Source organism: Carlito syrichta, unplaced genomic scaffold (assembly GCF_000164805.1).
Source record: "Carlito syrichta isolate Samal-C Ts95f unplaced genomic scaffold, Tarsius_syrichta-2.0.1 Scaffold305182, whole genome shotgun sequence".
Taxonomy (NCBI): Eukaryota; Metazoa; Chordata; class Mammalia; order Primates; family Tarsiidae; genus Carlito; species Carlito syrichta.
Window position 1 is genome coordinate 279,320 of NW_007249278.1, and position 25,819 is coordinate 305,138.

At 36.1% G+C, this 25,819-nt stretch overlaps 1 protein-coding gene across 1 annotated transcript in view; it reads left to right on the forward strand.

The window, feature by feature from the left end:
• Positions 1 to 25,819, forward strand: part of TBX20 (T-box 20) — a 54,044-nt gene that overhangs the window by 17,772 nt on the left and 10,453 nt on the right. Inside the window, exon 6 of the mRNA XM_008061277.1 lies at positions 5,846 to 5,922. Coding sequence (XP_008059468.1) covers positions 5,846 to 5,922 — 77 coding nt within the window. The remainder of the gene's footprint in view (positions 1 to 5,845; positions 5,923 to 25,819) is intronic.

Below are 25,819 nucleotides of genomic sequence, written 5' to 3' on the forward strand. Positions count from 1 at the left end.
CTTCTATTCTATATTTAATCAGTGCCTAACCTCTTCTTTTTTTTTTGAGTTGAAGTTTCACTCTGTCGCCCAGACTGGAGTGCAGTGGCCGCTCCTGGCCACTGCAGCCTCAACTTGCTAGGCTCCGGCGATCCTTCTGCCTCAGCCTTCCGAGTAGCTGGAATTACAGGCACGCGTTACCATGCCCGGCTAATTTTTTGATTTATTGTAGAGATGCGGTCTCGCCTGCCCAGGCAGGTCTCGAACCCGTGGGCTCAGGCAATCCACTCACCTCAGCCTCCCAAAGGCGCAGGATTACAGGCTGAGCCACCGAGCCCAGCTCAACCTATTTTTTATTCCATCATTAAATGTAAAGATTAATATGATTAGGATATCATTTCATTGCTAAATGGCCTGCAATTGAAGTGACTAAATTTAGAATTAATTTTCTCAGTAGAGCTTCTGTGTCTGAGTTTATTTTTGTACATCAACCTTTAAGACCATTGTCCCTAGCTCAAAGTCACATGCCTGTAAGATTGAAATCCAATTAATAGTCAAAGATTTGATTTTGTATACTAACAGACGAGTTTTGTGAATGATTTATAAACCTCATAAGATCAATAAAAGTTCTTATAGCAAGTGCTTAATTAATATAAATCGGTGTGGGTGTTAGCATTTCCATTAGTTCTGTGCCATTTTCTAAAGTTATCCTTGACTTTTTCTAGGCCTCCTCCCATCTACTGTGTCTTCACAGCTACAATTTGTGTACTGATTTTCCCATAGCAAATATATTATAAAATAAATATATAGGAAATAAATAAAGTAAATATTTACTAAGTATATTATAACTATTAGACATTTTTCATCAAAAAATAGAAAAGATGAAAGAGAGGAAGATTTAAAAGTTTACATTTAGTATCACTTTCATCTATTTTAAGCTTTTGATAGGACTTTTATTTTTATGTCCATTAAAATCCAATTAAAGTTTACAATGGAATTTGTGGGAAAAAACTTCTCATTTATTGTGGCTGGTAGTTTCATTTGTAAGTAATGAAAATGGGACCTTTCCACTATTTCTTTCTTTGGTTTTTTCAAGAGAATGATTGCATTTCTTTACATTATTAGATGAAAGCTAAATACATTACACTTTCAACAAACTATTTTATAATTTAAGCTTTAAAGGTCATGCATTATTTTTGAGCAGGCAGACCATTTCTGTAGAGTTGAAGTGTAGGTCAGGTTTCATTTTTAAATGCATTTGGTCAGATCTTTTCCTGATAATTGGAGAAATGGTCTCTGAGGGCCAATTTCACCTTGTGGCTGAGAACCCTAGCTGGATTCCAAGTCTAGTGATATCCCAGAGAATAACCACTGCAAGTGTTCCTCTTTTGCACAGCTGGTTATGTAAAAAATCAACCCTCCAATTATGCATATATTTATTTACAGATAACGGAGATGTTGAAGAAATGACTACTCTGGTTAGGAATTGCATTATGTTCTGTATTATTGAAATAATATGTGAACAAACAGGGTTGTATTGTGTAGACACACACTCAAAGCAGGATTCCTTAAGCACATTTACTACTATCCTTACTTGTTAATGCTTTCTCTTCATGAAGTGAGAAACATTGCTGCTTTTAATACTAGTTTTTGCAGTGTTAAGAAGCTATTTCTCTAGTTTGTTTACATGCGATGTTTGGTAGTTGATACATGTTTGACACTTCTAGTATTGCCTTTGACAAGGGTGATATTGCTTAATAACATTACAAGCTACAGGTATACTGTGTTAGAACATGAATGAAATGATGCCCAGCTAAAATCACTAACTCACCTCCTTTTTTCTCATCAATTCTCAAATGCGTTTTTCAGTTAGTCCACATTTCATAAAGAGATGTAAAGCTATACCTTCAAAAATGAATTTCTGGCACTGTGTATGGTGACTCACTCCTGTAATCCTAGCACTTTGGGAGGCTGATGTGGGAAGATTGTTTGAGTCCAGGAGTTCAAGGCTGCAGTGAGCTATGATCATGCCACTGCACTCCAGCCTAGTACCAGAGCAAGACCCTGTCTCTGAGGGGGAAAATAAAATTGTTTCTGTATAACAACTGGTTTTTATTTAAATACAGCATACAATCTGCCTGACCTTTTAAAAATGTGTGATTACCTAGGACATTAAAGTTTTTTTATTTATAATTTATCTTAAGATTAAAAAAAATTTTTTTTTGTAAACTCCCAGTTTCATCTAGTCTGTAATTGGTAAAAAGATGAAAATGTTTTTTTCTGAATGTTATTTGTCTTAAAGTAAAGCTCAACTAGACTGACACCCTGGTAGAGTCAGTCTGGTAATGGTGGACTGCAAGGAGCATGGTGGGCTCACTCAGGAGTTTAACCCACAATCTCTATGCTGCTAATTTGTACTTTGTAAAAACCTGTTCAGGAATATAGTATCAACCCAGAGCCCTCATAGAATTTTTGTGGTAATAGATCTCTTCAGCATTTTTCTCTTCTCATATCCAAAAGCAATTATTTTTCTCAGAATTAAAGTAGCCCATAGAGAAAATAAATACCTGGTAATTGTCTTGAATTCTTTTTCTAATTAGTACACTAAAATTGTAAATTATTGCTGCAACTGATTGGTAAATCTAGGTGTATAAGAGTACCTTGTCCTAGTCTCAAAACTTTTCTGAAGTTTGAAATTATATCAAAATGTAAAGGAAAAAAGTTACCACTGATACTCCTGGGAATTATAAAAGCTGGATTAAAATGATATTGGAGACAGATAATTCTCACAATCAGAGAAAATTCTAATAAATCTGAAAACTCATGTTGAAGTTAATTCACTTTCTTATTCAAAGTGTAGCAATATTATTAGATATGGTGACATACCAATTGAGCAACCCAGATGTTTTGAGAGTATGCATTCTCTTTGTGGCATTAGGGCACTGAAGGATTTAAGATGACTCTATAGTTATCATATTCTGAGCCACTATACCTTGCTATTTGAGAATATAAAGAACAACACCTGTAATTTTCAAAATTCTTTTCAAGGATAAAGTATATTAAAGTCCTTTTTTTTTTTTTTGAGTTGGAGTCTCACTCTGTCTCCCAGACTAGAGTGCAGTGGCCGCTCCCAGCCACTGCAGCCTCAACCTGCTGGGCTCTGGCAATCCTTCCGCCTCAGCCTTCCACGTAGTTGGAACTACAGGCACGCGCTACCACGCCCGGCTAATTTTCTGATTTATTGTAGAGATGAGGTCGCACCTACCCAGGCGGGTCTCGAACCCGCGGGCTCAGGCAATCCATTCACCTCAGCCTCCCAAAGGCGCAGGATTACAGGCTGAGCCACCAAGCCTGGCTCAAAGTTCATCTTTAATCATTATAACAGGTAGCCAATACTTTCTATCCTTTTAGTTTGTAAAGAAAAAATTTGATATAGTTCACAATTTAGAGGGTTGACTGCAAGAGAACTTTTTTCAAAATTAGTTTTTCCATCAAATATGTCATCTGTCATTGTCTCTGGAACATTGTATCCATTGGCAAGTCCATTTACTTTTGAATTTTATAAATGTGCTATTTGAAGGTAGCTTTACCTTTATTGCTCAGTCCCACAGTTTCAGTTTGAAATTTTCATTGAATTATTATGCCAGTAACCAGGCAGTGAATGTAGTGCCACCTTTTTTTAGTGGCATTTAATGCTACTTCCCTTTCTGGTTAGCTATGTGTGTCACTGCCTGCTCCATGAAATCTTAAGCTCCACTGAGACAGAAATCATGTGTTTTCTATCTTTGTTCCCTCTGACATCTAGTATAGTGTATGTGCATGGCAATCAATTAAATATTTGTTGGTGGATTATTGAGAAAGTATGTTCATGAACTATACAGCATTTTAGAAATAGAAAATATTTTAAAATATAATTGTTCCATAGAAAGATATAGCTCTTGTCTTTGAGGGTTTTAAATTCTTGTTAGTATTTATAATCTTGAAACATATTGATTGCCTGGACTTTAAAAGATGTTTAAAATCTATTTCAAACAAATAAAAATATTCCCCTTTTCCCCCAAAATTGACTTTAAAAATATGTTCTAGTCTAAATGAATGACTGAAACAGACTTCACTCTTTAGAAACCAGTGGCTGTGGCCATGTGTGAGAAAAGTTCTCTATAAACTCCTGATGGCAACATTTTAGAGGCAACCTCAGGTCTTCCTACATATTCCTTTATATGCCTACTTTAAGTAATGGTTGCTATCTATTGAGAATGGGTTTGTTATTTATCTACTATTTCCTTTCCTGTTTACCAATTTCTGTAACTAGGTTGAAAAGAAAATTAGCTATTTTCTTCAGCTGCTCTAAAGTGAATGTTCATGGGCTAAAAATGAACATTTCTGAGGCATTGTAAAATGCCCTTAAAACTAATCTTATCAAAGGATTAATCTTATAACGTGTCAGTGTTGTTGATAGAGAAGAGGAGTCTCTCTGATTGGGCTGGTTATGGGGGTTCCACTTCAAGTGAGGTAAATAGCTTCTTTGCAGTTTGTGCCTTGTTTTAACTCACATGTGAAAAAGGAAAAAAGCTCCTTTATTTTGTAATGAAGAAAGAAATTATTCGGGTGTCATTGGTTTAAAATGAACTGTAGATAGACTCTGATCAGAGGAATGTTTGCTTTGGGACAAAATAGTATTTCAAACTATCTGTTTTGATCATTTACTTCTTACTTTGAAAGAAGAAGACATGCTTTAATTGGTAATCTTTTTCCCTGTTAAGAATATTTGCCTGTGTTTTCCTCTAAAAATCAATATGGGTCTAATTTTGATACTAAGGAGCTATGACTCCTTAAAGGTTTCCTTGGTTCTAACTCAGCAACTGATTAGCTGTATTTTGGTCCTTGTGCTCTTTGTGCCTCAGTGTGATTATCTGTTAGATGATACCATGGGCTACATGTTCTCTCAGGTTCCTTTCAGCTCTGACATTTAGGGATTTTCTGTGTTGAGTATCTTTTAATCAGTGTTTCCTTTATTTTTTCTTTGCAACCTAATATATTTTCCTGCAGACAGACATGCATGTGATGTGATGGATCTTTCTATATGTATATTAGTATTATGGAAATTATGAATGCTATTGCATAGCACTTAAAACTTCAGTTTGTGATTTTTACTAGGTTGTATTTTTTCTGTATGAGCATAGACTTTATGAATATGGAAATAGACATATGGAACGATAACAAAAGACGTACTCATTTGATTCTAATTTAGTCGAATGGAAAGGGGAACAGAAGTACATTTATATTCTGAAGGCTTTGTATCTTGTGTTTATGTCATATATATCAATATAATATTGAACATGAGGCTATTATTGGCCATTTACTCTTTTTATCTATTATGGATGTATATGTACTCATAGTATTAACAGAAGATGTTGTCAGGACAGAATGAGACAGCGTTCTTGCTTTTATTCCCTACTCCCCACCAATGATGGAATTCTGTATAACTCTCCATTTAGGCAGCTCCCGCAACTTCCCAGTTTGGCCCTGGCCTTTCACTAATCTCTTAAATACTTCACACTGCAGTTCATGCCTACCTTTGCCTGAAAGGCCTCCAACCCCAATTGTATCTATCCATTGGCCTCCAGCCCATCCTCAGATACCTCTTTCTCTCAGAGACCTTCCCCTACCATCCCACCTGGCTGTGATCTATCCCCATGAAAACTTGTCTGGTACTTCCCACCCTTCTCATACTACTGAGAGACATTAGTATGTTCTTGGTGTGTTTTTCTACAACCTAATGAACAGACCCTGATTTTCTGATTTCTGATTTTACTTCCTTTACCTCAGAAATGATATTGTTTTGTACCCATTTTTTCCTTTCCAGATTACCAAGCTGAAAATAGATAGCAATCCTTTTGCCAAAGGATTCCGGGACTCCTCCAGGCTCACTGACATTGAGAGGTAATGAGAATTTTCTGAGAAATTTCTTGTTCAGATAAGATCAAGAGAAGAGAGAGTAAGAACCTACTTCTTTTGACACCAGTGGACCGTAACCTTACTGTGTGTAGCCTCCAATTCTCTGAACCCCTCTTCCTTCCAGTTATAAACTCTGTAGGTATGCACCTCGTTGAGTCTTGTCAGCTGTTGCCACTGGATTTATTATAAGCTCAATTTCTGAGTAAAGTGGTTTCTTTGGTCAGAAGATTTATTCTACTGTAAAAAACAGGACTGTTTTTATCAAAGCTTAGTCTTCTTGATGTTTTTAACCTTCATGTCTCGATGAGTGGCAGTCTGCAGAGAAACAGAACCATAATAGCCTTTTATCTTCTGAAGCTTATGTATTTGCTAACAGAAAGACGTAAGTGTTGTTGATTGGGATTTTGAAACAAGGGGCTGTAGTTTAATTCTAGGTCACATAATTTTACCTAAAGCATGGACTGTTTATATTTAATAGGACTGACATCAGGCTCAGGACCTCTAAGAAGACACATGACAAATCATGTGCCTCTAACTTACCCTACTTTTTGCTCAATTGAAATGGTTCATGTGACGTGAGACCACCTGGCTGATGGGTAATGACTGTATTGAGATCTATAGTTTTCCCAGTTTGAAAGTCAGAAATTATGTTTTTCAAAGAGAAGATTATTTGTATTTCTTAAACACAGTCACTTATTCTTTTATTTGGGCCTATGAATTTATTGATGGGGGTACCCAAGCCACCAGCCCTCCAGTTTACTTTATCTCCATATCTTTGTGTGATTGCCCTGCTAACTGCTACATTTTTCTACCAGACTCTTTGTTACCTACCACATGACCACATCTGCTAACCTTGGCACTTCTGCACAACCTGTCTTGGCAACTCAAATTAAGAGACAAATTAACGTATTTAGCAACCCCTCTATCTGATTCTTCCTAAGTCTTGCCAAATGGCAGTACATAGGCAGGAGCTTTGATTTGGGGAAACAGATTTAGAGGCTCAGTCAGGAGGCATAGAAGCCAGCAGGAGAGGCTGAATGTTGGACAGAACTGTGGAATTTTAGTAGAAAAGAAAGATTAATTAGTTGGAGAGGCTGACAAGTGATTAGGACGGTTGAGATCTGGGAAAGAAACTTGAGTTTGAGGTTAAAATCCCACTGCAAAATGCAGACAGAAGGCAAGTGGATAACTCTCCAATTAGGTAGGATGTCAGACAGTGAGAATATGGGACCAGTAGTATGAGCAACAAGGGAGTCCACTTACAAGGCTACTTCATTTAGGTGTGACTTTAGCTCTGATACAGGCTGGGTGTATGTAGCTGGGGCTATTATAAGTGAACTTTTTCTCAGTTTTATTTATGTATCAAATAAGAACAAAGTCGGTGATTCAGGGGGAAATACTGATGTGCTTTTGTAGTGTACATTATATCTTCTGTCTCAGATCAGGGGTTAAGCATGATGTACTGGGAGAAAAAAGTCATGGGTTAGAGAGTACATTTTCCTGAGAGAGTGATCCTGGAGAAATCACTGGACCTCTAAGTCTGTTACCTCATGTAGAAAATGGAAAAAATAACCCTGCTCACTTCAGTGGTTTATTGTGAGAATCAAGTAAGATGACCTTTATGACAGCACTTTATAAATCTAAAAATGTAAAATAATTATAAGTTCCTTATTTTGTTAGATGAACATTTCATCGAACTGTTTTTACCCCTATCTAACTCTACTTTTAATGCCTTAATAAACTGCTCCTGGAATAAAAATAGCCCTGTAGTTGTATACAGGCTCATGAGATAGGAGTACCCAGTCTGACTGCCCTTTAGAACAACAGATTTGATAATGCATTTGCCCACATTTTTTACTTATTAAATAAGCATCCTGATGTGGAGCGCTCACATGTACATGAAGCTAAGTAGCTTTCAGTAGTCTGAGGGCCAAGAGAGCACTCTTACATGACTAGCTGAAAGTTTGCAAGATGACCTAAATAGTGTGAAATTGGCCAAGGTTTTGGATTTCATTTCTAGGTATTTAAGTCTGAATTTTTACTAAACAGCCTTTAGGGATGGGACAAATCAGATCAATTGATCTTTAGAGACCTAAATAAATTAAATTAGTCTGGAGTCAGTTACTGCACTAAACCATCTAGTAATTGAATTGCTCCTTGTAACTGATTGAAAACAGCCCTATCTGTAACAATGTAGGGAGCTTTTCTTTATAAGAGATCTGAAAGAAAAACACATCTTTTTATGACATGATGACAGATATTGCACTTTTCTAACCTAATTGAATATGGTGTTATAAATATGTGACCTTAATGATTTCAAATTTCCTGTTCCTGATTTACAGCTTAATGTGTGGGACACTCAAACAAAAATGCCTTTAGGATTGGATCTCTTTGCCTATACTTCCAAACTTACAGTATTATTCCTTCTATAACTGTATAAGCTTTCAGAATACTCTTAAAGGCACTATAGTTTTCTTGCTTTAATTTTACTAGGTTCCATTCAGATACTTGAACGTCTCACTTTGTATGTAGACTTACTCTGCAGGGTTATCATCTTCCTCATTTGTAAAAGAAAACCCACCTCACTGGCAAAAGTAGAAAGCATTTTCATTAATGCTTTGTACATATACCTACTATGGCCAACTCAGAAGCAAACCCAAAGCCCAAAGGATGTCTCAATATAATCTAATTCTAGTTACTCAGATTGGGGGAATAATTATTGACTGGTTTCATATAATAAATAACCTATAAATGGTCTTTTATTTGGCATTTTGTTTTTCTTTTGGGGAGGGCACTTTGTATGGTGCACAAAGGCACAGTGTTGCTTCTAGGAAAGGAAAAATAACTAGGAGTTATATATGTTTTATTCAAAACTAAGTTTCTTTTATTTTTTTCTTTTTGCAAAACAAGTTTGTGTTCATTGCAGAAAAATCAGAAAATACATTCAAAAAGAGCATGAGAAAGCAGTGAAATCCCATTTACTCAGAGACAACCACTGGCAGATATAGTCTTCCAGATACTTCCTTATGCACGCATGAACATTTACTTCCTTTAAAGTTTATTATATCACCCATATTATTTTTAATAATTTATCCCCATTAATAGCAAAAGATATATATCTGCAGTATATTTTTTAGTGATTTCCTAATTTTCCATTATGTACCATAATTTATTTGACAATCTTTTATGCTAGTTATTTAGGTTTCTGATTTTTTTTTTTTTTTCTGTTACAAATAGTGCCAGGAGGAAATATATCTTTACACATATTCTTAATATTACCATAAGAGAAATACCCCAAAATAAAAATGTTAGGTCAAAGGATACATATTTTTATGTTATTTTTATTTACTTTGTTATTTTTAACTGCTAAAAACTTGAAAAAAGAACCTAAATGTTCAATAATAGGAGACCAGTTTACTAAACTTCATAGTCATGTAATGGAAGTTTTAAAAATTATAAAATATATGTAACAAAACATTTACAATTTTAACAATTTTAAGTGTACAATTCCGTGGCACTAAGCATATTCACAATGTCTTGCAATCATTACCTCTATCCATTTCCAGAATGTTTTTATCATTCCAAACAGAAACTCTACCCATTAAAATAGTTTCCCATTCACTCTCCCTTGGAGCCCCTGGTAATCTCTACTTTACTTTCTGCCTCTGTGATTTGTGTAGTCTAGGTACATCATATAAGTGGAAAGATTTAGTTATGTGTCACTTAATAGCAGAGCTACATTCTGAGAAATGGGTTGTTAGGCTATTTTGTCATTGTGTTAACATCATAGAGTGTATTTACACAAACCTATATGGTATAGCCTATGACACACCTAGGCCATATGGCATTGCCTAGGCTACAACGCTGTAGAGCATATTACTGTACTGAATATTATAGGCAGTTATAACACAATGGGAGATATTTTTGTACTTAAACTGTAAAAATTCGGTGTAAGAGATAAAGCATGGTCTACCTGTATAGAGTACTTAGCATGAGTGGAGCTTGCAGAACTGGAACTTGCTCTAAGTGAGTTGGTGAGTGAGTGGTGAAAGAATGTGAAGGCCTAGGATATTATTTTATACTACTGTAGGCTATAAATACCGTATACTTAGAGAACACTCAATTTATAAAAATGCTTTTCTTTCTTCAATTGTAAATTCACCTTAGCTTATTGTAACATTTTTAGTTTTTAAACTTAATTTTTTAAAACATTTTGACTCTTTTATAATAACATGACACTTAAACACACACCTGTTGTGAAGCTGTACTAAAATATTTCTTTGTGTCCTTATTCTGTAAGATTTCTATTTTTAACATTTTTAACTTTTTACTTTTTAAACTCTGTAATTAAAAGCTAAGGTACAAACACACACATTTGCCTGGGTCTACACAGTGTTAGGATCGCCAGTGTCATTGTCTTCTGTCTCTACATCTTGTCCCACTGAAGGTCTTCAGGGACAGTAATATGTGGAGCTTTCAGCTCCTGTGATAACAATGCCTTCTTCTGGAGTACCTCCTGAAGTACCTGCCTGAGGCTATTTTGCAGTTAACTTTTTAAAAAATAAATGGAAGGCGCATACACGCATTAACAATACAAAATATAGTATAACAAATACACAAACCAGTTACGTAGTCATTTGTGATCATTATCAAGTATTATGTACTATACACAAACACATGAGTAATGTGTTGTGCTACTATGTTATGATGACCATGATGTCACTAGGTGATAGAAATGTTTCAGCACCATTCTGATCTTATGGGATCACCATCACATATGTGGTACATCATTGACTGAAACGTTGTTATATGGCACATGACTGCATACATATTTAAGGAATTTCACATAAACTGTCAGGTTTCCTTCAATAAAGGTTGTTTTTATCAACTGCCCATTTCTTTGCATTCTTATCAGGCATGATCATCATCTTTTTATCTTTGGCTTGATAGGTGAGAATTTGTATTTTATTTTATTTTATTTTATTTTTGAGTTGGAGTCTCACTGTCACCCAGACTGGAGTGCAGTGGCCGCTCCCGGCCACCGCAGCCTCGAACTGCTGGTCTCCAGCAATCCTTCCTCCTCAGCCTTCCAGGTAGCTGGAACTACAGGCGCACGCTACCACGCCCGGCTAATTTTTTTTTTTTTTTTTGATTTATTGTAGAGATGAGGTCTCACCTGCCTAGGCGGTTCTCGAACCCGCGGGCTAAGGCAATCCACTCACCACAGCCTCCCAAAGGCACGGGATTACAGGCTGAGCCACTGAGCCCAGCGAGAATTTGTGTTTTCTTGTGGGAATTGGCCTGTTCATGTCCTTAGACCATTCTTTTTTTTTTTTTTTTTCTTTTTGATTGTTCTCTTAATGATCTATAAAAGCTGTTTATATATCAGGTATAAGTTGGAATCATTTCACCAGTTTGGAAATTAGCTTTTTATTTATGTTTTTGATAAAGAGAAGATTTTGTCACAAAATCTATTACTCTCTTTCTTTATACTTTTTGTTCTAGAACAACTTTTCCCAATCTAAAATTATATGAATATTCAATATAGATTTATTTGATCACTTTACTGCTTTATAGTTTTTCATTTAAGTCTTTGACTAATTGCAGTTTTTACTAATAAAATAGATATATTTATAAATATATAGATATATCTATGTATAAAATAGATATAATACTTTATGTTTTTTTGTAAGTGGCCAGACTACCATATATTTACAAATATTCATTTCCCACTTATTTTTAATTCTCCCTTTATCATATACTCTACCAATTCTTATCTACATTAGTTCTTACAGTCTCTTTGTTGAGCTACCACTGTCACATTGTCATAATTTTTATACATTGATAACATGTAAATATTTGATAATAATTAATTGGAATTGCAAATTCCAATTCTTTTTACTTATCATTTTTATATTTTCTTGATATGCTTGTATATTTGTGCTTACAGCTTTTGGAATCATTTTGTCAGATCCTCAGCAAAAATGTCATTTTTGATTAGGCTTGTGTTGAATTTATGTAATAATCTACAAGATAAAATCTTATCTTTATAGTCCTGTGACTTCCCATCTAGGAGTACGTCAACTATATTGTCCTTTTACTGAAATCCCCTTCCATGTTCTGTAGATGTTTTGGCGTGTTCAATTTTCTAAGTCCTGCACATATCTTCTTAGGCATATACCTGGGATACGAGAGCCGCACTGTCCAATCCAATAGCTATTGGCCCCAGGCGGCTAGTGAAATGTGGATGTTCTGTATTGAAATATGCTGTATGTGTAAAACAAGCAAGCAGACTAACTACTGAAAAACCCTAGATTTTAAAGACTCAGTGGGAAAAAAGTCATTAAAAATATTTATTAGATATATTGAGATAATATTTTGGCTTTTTGAATTACGTATCATATATTTTTTATTTGTGTTTTTTATGTGGCAACTGGGCTATCTCAAATTACATGTGTGGCACACATTACATTTTTATTCTAAAACACTGTACCAGAGGGGTTTTGGTGGGGCTTGCTTTTATAAACAGAATTTCAAATCAGAAACCTTCCCAGATTAGTCTGCAAAAGGCCATTTATTTCTATATGCTTTTGACATTCTGCCATTTTACTGAACTAAAAAAAAATTCTTTTTAATAAATTTTCATTTCAATCTTTTGTATATTCTAGTCAAATTGCTATATATTTGCAAGAGTGATGAATTTTATACCTTTACAGTTATACCTTTAAAGATATCTTTTTATTGTTTGATTATAATGTCTAAAACTTTCAGGACATCATTGAAAAAAATAGTGGCTGACAGTTTTCTCTTGTTCTTGTTTCATTATGTATGACTTTTGTTGGCTATTGGTTTCAAATAGTTACTCTTTATCATACTGAAGCAATACCTTTTAATGTCTAAGTCAATAATTTTTATCTTAATATTAATTGAAGTTGTATTAAATAATCTTTTAATACCTATTGAGATGATTTAAATTTTTTTCTGCTTTTATATAACAATATGATTAAAGTTATATTGTCTGTGTTGAACCATCCTTGTATTCCTGGAATAAATTGTGCCTAGGTTTTTCTTATAATATATTGCTGGATTTAATTTACTTATATTTTATTTAGTTCTTTTTTAAATCAATTTTTCAAACAATGATTTGATTTTTTTTCTTCTCTGCTAATTTTTGATACTGGTTTCTGCTAGCTGTTCAAATTAATTGAAATATTTTTTGGCCAGGCTCAGTGGCTCAGCCTGTAATCTCGCGCCTTTGGGAGGCTGAGGTGAGTGGATTGCCTGAGCCCGGGGGTTCGAGACCTGCCTGGACAACTTGGTGAGACCTCATCTCTACAATAAATAAATTAAAAAAAAAAACTTTCTGGGTGTGGTAGTGCGGGCCTGTAGTTCAGCTACTCAGAAGACTGAGGCGGAAGGATCGCTGGAGCCCAGCAGGTCGAGGCTGCGGTGGCCGGAAGCAGCCACTGCACTCCAGTCTGGGCGACAGAATGAGACTCCAGCTCAAAAAAAAAAAAAAAAGAAATATTTTTCTTCCTTTTATTGTCTGGATCAGTTTAACTGCAAATAAATGATCATTCATCAGTTTTGCCCATAAATTCATCAGGGTGCAGTATTCTTTTGGAGAATACTACTTTAACAACTTTTAAAGTCTGTTCCATTGTTTATCAGTCAAATATATGTTAATTTCTGTCCCATTTAATGCTTTCTGTCTTAATTCTACTTTGTCTAATCTTAAATTGTTTACCTTTTGATTTTTAAAAATTCGTGGCACTATAGCAATATACTTTTCTCTCTTCTATCAACAGACCAATGTCCTGATATTTACAACTCTCTCTTGATTCCATTTTTCTCTTGAGTAACTGACTTTCCCAGTTCTCTGCTCCTTCTCAGAGTAAAGGACCTCAGGAAGAGTTGTGTGTTATCTTCTTTAATTTCTTGCCTCCCTTTCTTCTAGTCTGTCTCTTAGACATTTACTCCCACTGCCCCTCAGTCCATCCTTGTCAAAGTCTCCAGTGACCTTCTCAAAGTCACCAGCATCCCTTTAATGTTAAACCCAGTGGCCAGTTCTAAATCCTTATTTTCCTTGTCCTATCAGCAGCGTTTGGCACAGTTGCTCATAATCCTTGTCCTCCCTACCCTCTTTCTTCCTTGTCTTCCCTGCCCACTGAGTCTTCTGAATTTTATTCTACTTCATTAGCCATTCTTTCTCTGTCTCCCTTGTTGGTTCCTCCTCTTCCCATCCATCTATGAATGATGATGCATTTCAGATCTTAGTCCTTGGCCTTCTCTTCTCAGTCTACATCTATTTCCTGGGTGCTCTGTCTTAGCTTCATGCTTTTAAGTGCCATTCTATGCTGATAACTATCAAATTTACTTTTCTGGTTCTGGCTGCTCCAGATTCAAATATATCTGGCTGTCCATTACTTTAACTTTTCCTTTCCCCACTTAAGAGCACCTCAGGTTTCATACACCTAAAACTGAATGCTTGCTTATATTCCTCCACACCTGCTCTTACCTTGCTGTTCCCATCATAGCTGCTGACAGCCACATCCTTTACATCGTTCTAGCCAATAAACTTGGATTCATCCATGACTCCTCTTTTTCTCATACCCTCCGCATCCAAACAGTTAACAAATCTTGTCAAGGAATCCCCCAAATCCAGAAGATTCCAACTACTTACCACCTTTACTGCTACCACTCTGATCTAGCCTACTGCCATCTCTTTCCTGGATTATTACGTTAATTTTCTAACTGATCTCTCTGCCTTCACTTTTACTGACTTCCTGTCTATTTCCATTTAGTACAGCAAATAGAAAGATCTTACAGGAAGAAGGGAAGTTTGATCCTGTCACTCATGCTTAGGGTTCTCCGGTTGCTTACCTTTTCATTTAGAGTAAAATTCAAAGTCCAGACAAGGCCCCAAAGGCCCTACAAAGTCTATTCCACCTCTCACAATTTTCTCTCTGAACTCACCCTTCTCTCTCCTGCTCACTGGCTTAAGCCACACTGATCACCTTACATTTCTTGAACATAGATAGGCCCATCCCAGTCTGAAGACCTTTATCCTTGCTACCTTCTGCCCAGATTATGTTGCCTTCAGTATTTGTACAGTCCAAGCCTTTGTATTTTGTTTCTTACTATATCCCTAGAACCTAGAAGAGTGTCTAGTACAGAGTAAGCACTCACATATTTGTTGAGTGAATGAATGGTGTGTCTTTCTAAAAATAGCATATGCAGAAGCTATATTTTAAAAAATCTTGTCTGAGGGTCTTTGTTTTCAATTGAAAATTTATAGAAAAACATCTATTAACCTTACTTGTCATTTTCTTTCTCTGACTTTTGTTATACTTATCTTTGAAATTTTATTTTTAAAATAAAATTTTAAAATAATTTTTTTATTTTTAAATTTATATTTATCTTTGAAATTCAGAAATTGTGTCAGTCAGTATCTGTCCAGTTGTAGACTTTTATTATTACTAATAATGGCCAACTCTCCACATTTACCATGTGTCAGGCAGTATATATATTTCATTTAAAAATGATCACATAAAGAGATTATTATTTTTGTTTTGTAGATGAGATCACTAAAGCTTAGATATATTAATAATTTATCCAAATTCAAATGATTTGTGACAGCTGAGTCTCAAACTTAGTTTGTCTGAAGCCAAAGTTCTCTGATATTCATTAGATTTCTTTTTAACAATTATTGTCTTTAAATTTTAAAAGAACATAATTGAAAAATTGATATTTCTGTTTTTACCAAGAAGAAAACGATATTTTTCTTATCCTATAAAACAGGAAATATACATTCTTTTTTGTGTGGGCCACCCCTCTTTAAACCAGTAATTTTGTTTACATAATCTGGGACTTAAAATATGAATTTTTATCCTTATGTTTTTTTAAAATCATCTTTCTTAAATTATTTTCTTCATGTTAATATAAGCATCACAATATGTTAACCACACCTATTATTTTATTTAATTTTTGTCATACTCATTATTTACCACTCGTTTTTTTATACTCTCTTCAATTGCTGGAATTGTATTCTGACTTTATTTGTAGTTATTGGTAAACACTGAGTAATTTGTTGAGGAAAAATAAGTGGGTCATCTTTATGAGTTCCTACATATCTGAGAGGTGCTGTTGCCATTGTGTATGAACCTCACAGGGTTATAGTCTATTCCCTAAGAACTCTTAACATTCTTTTAAGTACTGTCATCTAACTTTAAAGTATTGTAGAATAAAAGCTAATGTCAAACTCATTGTCTTTTCTTTGTTGAATGCTTACTTTTTTTCCTCTCTTTCTGGATAAAATATTTCTAGAAATATTTTTCTTTATCTTTGAAATTCAGAAATTGTATCAGTATCTGTCCAGTTGTACATTTTTTCCCATTAGATTTAAATATAATTAAGTCTTTAAAATTAAAAACTCAAGTCTTAATGGCATTCAGGAACGTTTTATTCATTTTTCTTTTTCTCTTCCTCTTCTTCCTCCTCTCCTTCCCCTCCCTTTCCCCCATCGAGTGTGTCATTGGCACCCTCCCTCATTTCCGGAGTTTCTCTTATTTTCAGTCAAGTCAGTAGGGCTGAGAATTAAATACATAGGCTTATATCACCCTATGGTATCAAAATTCATACTTAGAATCTCAATAAAAGTGACTTTAAAACCACTTATATTGAATACAGTTTTCAAACACATGAAATTTGGACACAAGCCCAGTGGGATTTGGACCTTTTTGCTCTAAACTTAAATGCATCCTATTAGTTTAGATGAGGAAGGAGACTTTTGGAAGGCAAGTTGCAAATCTAATATTCTGGGAATTTGTAGAAGTTTTATCTACATCAAGGTAATGAAGAAGCAAGCATTCCGACAGATTTACTAAAGAGGTTCACAGTTTATGGGTAATTTCATGATGATTTGTGGTGCTAAATGGAAAGTAGTATTTGGTTCTAACAAAGTTCTAGGCTGGCTTGTGGAGTTTTTGAAGCACTTTTCCTCAGGAGCAGTGCAGGGTCAATGGTGCCCACCTCCAATCAGGTAAAGAGCCTAGAGCAGGGGTTGGCAAACTGCAGCCTGACACTGTTTGGTATAGGTAGCTCACGAGCTAAGAATGTTCTTTCTTTCTTTTTTTTTTTTCTTTGAGTCGGAGTCTCACTCTGTCGCCCAGACTGGAGTGCAGTTGGCCGCTCCCGGCCACCGCACCCTCAACCTGCCGGGCTCCGGCGATCCTTCCGCCTCAGCCTTCCGAGTAGCCGGAACTACAGGTGGGCGCTACCACGCCCAGCTGATTTTTTGATTTATTGTAGAGATGAGGTCTCGCCGCTCAGGCGGGTCTCGAACCCGCAGGCTCAGGCAATCCACTCACCTCAGCCTCCCAAAGGCGTGGGATTACAGGCTGAGCCACCAAGCCTGGCAAGAATGTTCTTTCTATTTTTAAATGGTTGGAAGAAATTTTATTTTATTTTACTTTTTTGAGTTGGAGTCTCACTCTGTCGTCCAGGATGGAGTGCAGTGGTATGCTCACAGCCACCACAACCTTGACCTGCTGGACTCAGGTGATCATTCTGCCTTAGCCTTCCAAGTAGCTGGAACTACAGTCACATACCATCATGCCCAGCTGAGTTTTTGGTTTATTGTAGAGATGAGGTCTCGCCAAGTTGCCCAGGCTGGTGTCAGACCCCTGAGCTCAGGCAATCCTCTTGCCTCCACCTCCCAAAGCATTGGAATTACAGGCATGATCCACCTCACTCAGCTTGAAAGAAAGTATAAATTAATATTTCCTGATATATAAAAATAATATGAAGGTAAACTTTATTATCTATCAGTAAAGTTTTATTGGAACATAGTCAAGTTTTTTAGTTGGGTATTTATTGTATGTGGCTACTTTCATGCTACAATGATAGAGTTGAGTATATGTGACAGAGACGGTATGGCCTGTAAAATTTGGCCTGTAAATGGCTTGTAATTTATGTAATTTATGGCCTGTAAATGGCCTGTATTTACTATCTGGCTCTTACAGAAAAAGTTTGCAGATCTCTGGCTTAGTGTTTTGACAGACTGTGACAATATTGGCAGCAAGAAAAAACCTCCTACCCAGAAATTTTACCTCTTTAGAATGCTTTTTTCCTTTCTGGGTTAAAATGAAGAAACTCGTATTTTTATTATGAGGTGATGTGGTGATGCTAGTTGACAAAACTGGTGAGATCAGATCTCGCCAACACCATATTCTTCCTGTCTTTACAGTAGTAGTTGAGACATACTCTTAGGATCATTTTAACACTGGTAGTTCAAGTCAGAACAGAGGTGACAGAGTGAAATGATGAAGTAACAACTTAGAGATGAATGTTGTTGGCAACAGTCTATAAACCCATTCCCTTAGAATCTGGAGAGCAGTCACTTGAGGTGTCCAGATGTCACTTTTAAAGCATCTTTGGTTAAAGAGGAAGAAAGCAACCTGATGAGTTTTTTTCTTGCCCAGATAACTAGATGTAAGCTTCAGCTTACTGGGCCTTTGGAATAAAGCAATAGCAATTTCATTCAGTCTAAGTCAAAAAAAATTTGAGAACATCAGTTTGGAGGTGTAGCCAGAAGAGAATTCAGAATTCAGTCCACATTTTAGAAAATAATAAAAACTCTAAAATAATGGACAAGCTAGAATCTAATAACAGCGTATTATAGTTTTTTCTAAAACATAATTTTTCTCTCTTCAGTCCCATATTTCAACCAAAGACAAATCATAGTAGGACCAATTTATTTGCAAAATACATTTTAGTCCTATTATATGTGACCCAATTATTTACATAAAGTATAGCAGGAGTAATTATTTGCCATGTAAGCATTTTAAAAGATATTTTAGGACCTTGAGAAGAGAGGAATGCATACAGGTATCTATAGACATAGATGAATCTTCAACTGAGCTGAAAGGCTTTTAAAAGGTCTAATATGAGACTCTTTATGGAAAAAAAGTTCCAGAAAAACTATTTTTGAGACTTCAAAAAAAAAAAAGTCCAACATGAGTTCATACTAATACATGCCACTTAAATTCAGCACTATAGGATCTTTACTTAACCTCTTTGACCTTTTACTTGTATCTCTTTTCTCTCACTCTGAGAATATGGTTCTCAATAACACTAAGAATGATAGAATTAGAGTATTTCATCATTATTCATTTGCTTTATCCCGCAGTATAAAGATGCACAACAATCTCTGAGTATGTGTATCAACATACTTCCAATAATGTGCCAGCTACAAATAGTTAAAAACTTTTTTTAATGGTTCTTTTTGTTTTTAGTGTATATTTTACTGGAGATTTTACTAGAGTGAGTTTAGGGTTGTTTTTAGATTTGTTCCCCCTTATGTTACTACTAGAATGTTTTAATGCCATTTGGAATTGTTCTTCTGTATGGATATACCACCAACCCAGTGACACACATTAAGTTTCATTTGTTTCATTTTCTACTTTTTGGATTAAAAAAATATAATTTTCTTACATAATTATTTAATAAGTGGTATATATAATTTCAAGATAAATCTACAAAACATGACCTTTCCAAAGGTGTCAAGATTCTATCTCTGTCCTCTTCATCTTACTTCCTCCCTCTCTGGTAAGGAACCACTAAAAAACAAGTGTTGTTTATCCTTCCATTGTGTTTTTAAATTTAAGCAGATACATGTTTATATATTCCTTCCCCTTATAGATAAATTTACATACTCTGCACATTTTCTCCTTTCTTTTTTTACATAACAATGTACATTAATATATTATATGTAGACACATCTATAATTTGTAATGTAGAAACATATTTGGGATCAGCTGTGTCATATTATTTTACGTCATATTTAAATAGATATGGAGCCGGGCTCAGTGGCTCAGCCTGTAATCCCGCGCCTTTGGGAGTCTGAGGTGAGTGGATTGCCTGAGCCCGCGGGTTCGAGACCCCCCTGGGCAGCAAGATCTCATCTCTACAATAAATCAAAAAAATCTACCGGGCATGGTAGCGCATGCCTGTAATTCAGGCTACTTGGAAGGCTGAGGCGGAAGGATCGCCGGAGCCCAGCAGGTCGAGGCTGCGATGGCTGGGAGCGGCCACTGCACTCCAGTCTGGGCGACAGAGGGAGACTCCAACTCAAAAAAATAAATAAATAAATATAAATAAATAAATAAATAAATAGATATGGAAGCCTTTTGTATAATATTTCATGTGGCCTGCTTTAGATACCTTTCAAAATATACCCCTTGGTAACTAGCGAGTATTTTTGTTCTGATATCTTTTTGAAACTTCTATTCCCCACTTTCTCATTTTCTGTTGGTTTCCTACTATGAGCAATAGTGAAATTATTTAGTAGCTTCTTTCTTTCCCCTGCTTTCCCTCTTTTTTTTTTTTGTTGAGTTGGAGTCTCACTCTGTCACCCAGACTGGAGTGCAGTAGCTGCTCCCGGCCACCGTAGCCTCAACCTGCTGGGCTCTGGGCCTTACCCTTCCAAGTAGCTGGAGCTACAGGCGCGTGCAACCACGCCCGGGTAAGCTTTCCCTCTTTTTAAGCATCAGAATGAAGCACTATCTCTTTAATTTTAGTTACTAAATATGGACAATCAACAACCTTATTTCACTCATAATCTTCTCCTCCCATTTTACTTTCTCTGCCTTGTCAGAGTATATAGTCATTACACACTGTATTCTTTCTTGTAACCATGGCTCAGTTTTGGGTTTACAAGTGAATATATATTTAAAATGTATCTTATGTTAATGTTCCTCCAGGCATTTGGTTGCTCTTTAGTAGATTCCTTAGGAAGGGCACAGGGGACCAGTATTCCTTGACTTTCTCATGTGCATAAGTTTGTCTCTGGCTTTTATTCTCAAAAGTCAGTTTGACTTGTTACACAATCCTTGACTCTAATTTTTTTCTACCAAATCTTAAATATGCTGTCACTTCATTGTCTCTTAACTTTGATGACAATCTAATATTCTTTCCCATATAGTGACTTAGTCCTTTTTCTAGAATGACTAAAAGATTCCCTTTTCCTTTGCTCCTATTGTCTGTGATCAAAGGGCAGAGCTTTCAGAGGCAGATTGTCTGGAATTATTGCCTCCTTGTTTCTTTCACTCACAAATGATGTGAAGTTACAGAAAGAAGGTGGCATCAATCCTCTGAAACATGCACTACACCTTCTTTTTTTTTTTTTTGTACCTCATGCTCTCTTAGAATGAGTAGTCCTTTGAAAACAATCCAAGACTCTCCCTACTTTAAATTCTAATGAGTTTTTCGAGGCAGTTCTTTTTCTATTACTGAAAGCTGTGCTAATAACTCTAGAGGTGGAGAGGAAGAAATGAATGAGTTAAATGAAATGTGAGAATTATGTGTCTCTCCCTTCTCCACATCGTGGGTCTCATCCAGACCGATGGCACTTGGGCCATTTCGGTGAACTCATTGGGGAGTTGAATGAATGCCACCCCTGTACTCTCTCCAGCTGCCCTAAATAGGCATTTCTTTTAAAGTCCTCCTCTGCCTTGGAATTCTGGACATATTATTTTTTTCTTTTCATTTGGTCCAGAATAGGACTTACTGTAGTGTGGTTTTGTGCTCTTAGCTCATCTCTCCTGTCTGACATTCCCTGCTTAGGAAGTCTGCTCATATGTGGGCTTTCTTTGAAGCATTCTGGCTAGCCTTAGAAAAAAGAAAATTCTGCTTCCCAGGGCTTATGAAGAAGTCATGCATGTTGTGAACTGATTAGTCCAGCCTATAGTTCTTACTCAGGTAGCCAACAACATATGTTCTTTAGCACTCTTATGCCTTTGGAAGAAAATCAGTAGAATAGATTTGGGCAAAGGAAAAGATTATTTATATGCTATATATAGTTTTTAGGGGGAAAAACTATACTGACTAAGAAAATAGATTAATTTTAAATCTAATGAATCGTGGAATAGTTATAACTCAAAACTTAGTTTGCTGATTCCCTTTATATTTCATAAATGGAACCATAGCTGAGAAATATGGAGACCTGTACAAAGTAGATTATGCAGTAGCTACAATAAAGAACAAGTGAAATATCATTTTGATGAGATCTGCTAAAAGAAGCCAAACAACTCTGGGTATTAAGGGCAATCACTATATGAGAGTCTCACTGCTTAATAGTAAAAATACTAAAGATAGAAAATGGCAAAAGTTAATTGCAATTGTCTCTGTCCCTTGGATCTTGCTCCTGGTCTCACTGACCCATGATGTTCCCATGAGACCCACATTCTGTAATAGAAGCTACAGAGCCAACTAGGACTTCTGAGGTCGGGGAGGATGGAGAACATGGGTATTACCTATGCTTGGAGGGAAGGGACTCAGGCATACAATGGTGCTTAGATGTATCTTACTCCATCTGGGCTGCTATAGCAAAAGATCATAGACTGGGTAATTTATAAACAACGATAGTTTCCTTCTCCATTTTAGAGGCTGGGAAGTCTACGATCAAGGTGCTGGCAGATTTATCATCTGGTGAGGACTCAGTCTCCAGTTCATAAGTGGTACCTTCTAGGTGAAAGGGACAAACAAACTTCCTTTGACCTCTTTCATAAGGGCAAGAATCTCATTCTTAAGGACTCCACTCTCATGACTAGTCACCTCCCAAAGGTTCCACAACTTAATTGCATCACATTGGAGTTAGGTTTCAACATATCAATTTTTGAGGGACACAAAAATTCTGATTCAGACTATAGCAGATGTAAGAACAAAGAGACAGAAACCAAGGAGTTTAAAATTGAATTTTATCTCTGGGTTTATTGAGCAATAATGCGTGTTACACATTACATATTATACTACATATTACAATCTTATTGAAATAGAAATAACTTTATTTTTAGTTACTAGTATGTAGTTTATTCTTTCTCAACTATAAATTAAAAAGTAAGAAAATATTTTTAGATAATATTATGTGTACTAAAGTGCATGTCGGCATTTTGATTTTAAACTTCCAGAAGAAAATTAGTTAGCTTTCTAGGAAGTATTTATTTTAAAGTTAGAATGAAATTTAGGAGTTATCTAATTTATCCCTGTCAATACAAATGAGGTAACTGTAGCCCTGGGAGCTTAAATTACTTTCCCAGGGCCATCAAATAGTAGAAGACTTTAGAATTAGAACCCAGGATTCTTTGCAACCAGTACTGGGCTTTTTTTCAAAACAGCTATTTAAGAATGTTTACTTTTGCTTCCGTATTTATTCATAAATTATTAGAGCCATAATGAACCTTCAAGATTGTCTAATCTATCCCACCAGTTCCCCACCACACCCTCATTTTGTAGAAGAGATCAAAGTCCAGATATAGATAAGGAATCTAATAGCAGAGCTATTTGGAAAATAAACAACAACAACAAAAATCTCCAGTGAAGATATACTTAAAATAAAAGTTATCATATATAAAATGAAAGCAATTTTGTTTGGTAATCAGATTAAAGTCTTCTTTGTAATAAAATGTATTAATTTAATAAAATAAAAATAATCTTGACAACAACAACAAAGAAGGAATGGCCTCTAACAGAACTTCTTTTTTTTTTTTTTGAGTTGCAGTCTCACTTTGTCATTCAGGCTGGAGTGCAGTGACACACTCACGGCCACTGCAGCCTTGACCTGCTGGACTCGGGCGATTCTTCCATCTCAGCCTTCCAACCAAGTAGCTGGAACCACAGGCATGTGCCACCACACTCAGCTGATTTTTTTATTTATTGTAGAGACAAGGTCTTGCCATGTTGCCCAGGCTGGTCTTGAACCCCTGAGCTCAGGCAATCCTCTAACCTCTGCCTCCTAAAATGCTAGGATTACAGGTGTGAGCCACCATGCTTGGCTTTTTTTTTTTTCTTCCAAATTATAGGAGGAGTCACCACAAAATTTCTTAAATTAGTACTATGTGTTTCTGCATTTAAAATATTATTCTTTGTCTACATATTCTTTTTTCATTTTTATTTATTTCTTTTTTTCCCTTTTTAATTTTTTTATTTTAAAGATGTGGGGTACAATTCATGGTTAGGTATACAAATGTTCATTATGCAGGTACTCTTGTTATGAGGTGTGCCCCACTTCCCCCAGCAGATTCCCACTACGTCAGCCCTGGTTCCCCCCACCCCCCACCAGTTTCCTGCTACTGCCAATCTTTTTCTTATAGTATCATGATAATTGTTCAAGGTCCACTTATGAGTGAGAACATGTGATAGTCAGTTCTTGGTTTCTGGGAAAGCTCACTGAGTATTGTGGACTCTAAGTCCATCCAGGTTGCTGCGAAGTTCATGATTTTGTTCTTTATGGCTGTGTAATATTCCTTTGTGTTTATATACCACATTTTTTAATCCAGTCCTCTTTTGATGGGCAGCACGGTTGGTTCCATGTTCTTGCTATTGTGAACAATACTGCAATAAGCATATGTGTGCAGGTATCTTTTTATAGAGTGATTTGAGTTCTTCCGGGTATATTTCCTTTAGGGGGACTGCAGGGTCATATGAAAGGTAGATTTTTAGATCTTTTAGGAATCACCACACTGTTTTCCACAGAGGATGTACTAGTTGACACTCCCACCAAGAGTGTAGAAGTGTTCTCTTTTCACTGCATCCCTTCAGCATCTGTTGTTTTTTGAGTTATTGATGATGGCCATCCTGACTGGAGTTAGGTGGTATCTCAGCCAACAGATACATGAAAAAATGCTCAGCCTCACTAGTCATCAAAGAAATGCAAATTAAAATTACACTGAGATACCACCCAACTTTGGCTACATATTCTAAGAGGAAGCATTTATTTTACAAAACTGTTTGAACTGGAAGTTCCAGGCAAACTATTGAGTTTGGCAGAGTAGTACAGTTATTCACAATTGATTTTCAGCTGTAAATTATCCCACTTTTTTCTTGCCTATGTTTTTCTTCATCTGTCTATGAAGAGTATTTGTTCTCTACCTTACAGCATACTGAGGTTGGTTTCTATGCTGGATAATTTGCTCTTTGCCTGAGACCTTTCTTGTGGTTGTCACAGCCCAAAGACTGGGTAGCTAAGCGTAATAGCTTTTGTTTTTTTTAGTGGCATAGTTTACTTATTTAAGCCACTATAATAATATAAAACCAGAAATGCCTATTACTACTGAAAAGAAAAATCAGTAGTAAGTCAAAGGCTGGTGAGGTGGCTCACCTGAAATCTCAGAAATTTGGGAGGTGGAGACAAGAGGATTGACTGAACCTAGGGGTTCGAGACCAGCCTGGGCAACTTGGCAAGACCTCATCTCAACAATAAATCAAAAAAATTAGACAGGTGTGGTGGTGCACACCTGTAGTTCTAGCTACTTGGAAGACTGAGGTGGATTACTTGAGCTCAGGAGGTTGAGGCTGCAGTAGCCATGAGCATGCCACTGCACTCCAGCCTGGGCAAAAGAGTGAGACTGACAAAAAAAGAAAAAACATAGTATGTGAAAAACAACAACAACAACAAAAAAAACCCCTAAAGTCTAAAAGCTTTTAAAATGGTTAATTTAGCCAGCTGGCTCAGCCTGTAATCCCAGCACCTTGGGAGGCTGAGGTGAGTGGATTGCCTGAGCCCGGGGTTTGAGACCTACCTGGGCAACTTGGCGAGACCTCGTCTCTACAATAAATAAAAAAATAGCCAGGCATGATAGCGCATGTCTATAGTTCTGGCTACTTGGAAGGCTGAGGTGGAAGGATTGCCTGAGCCCAGCAGGTTGAGGCTGTGATGGCCGGGAGTGTGCCACTGCACTACAATCTGGGCGACAGAGTGAAACTCAAACTCAAACTCAAAAAAAAAAAAAGATTAATTTAGAGTTATTTTGTTTTTCCAAAATGAATTACATAATGTATTTCAGTTCTCAAATTAATTTTTTTTTTTTTGAGTTAGAGTCTCACT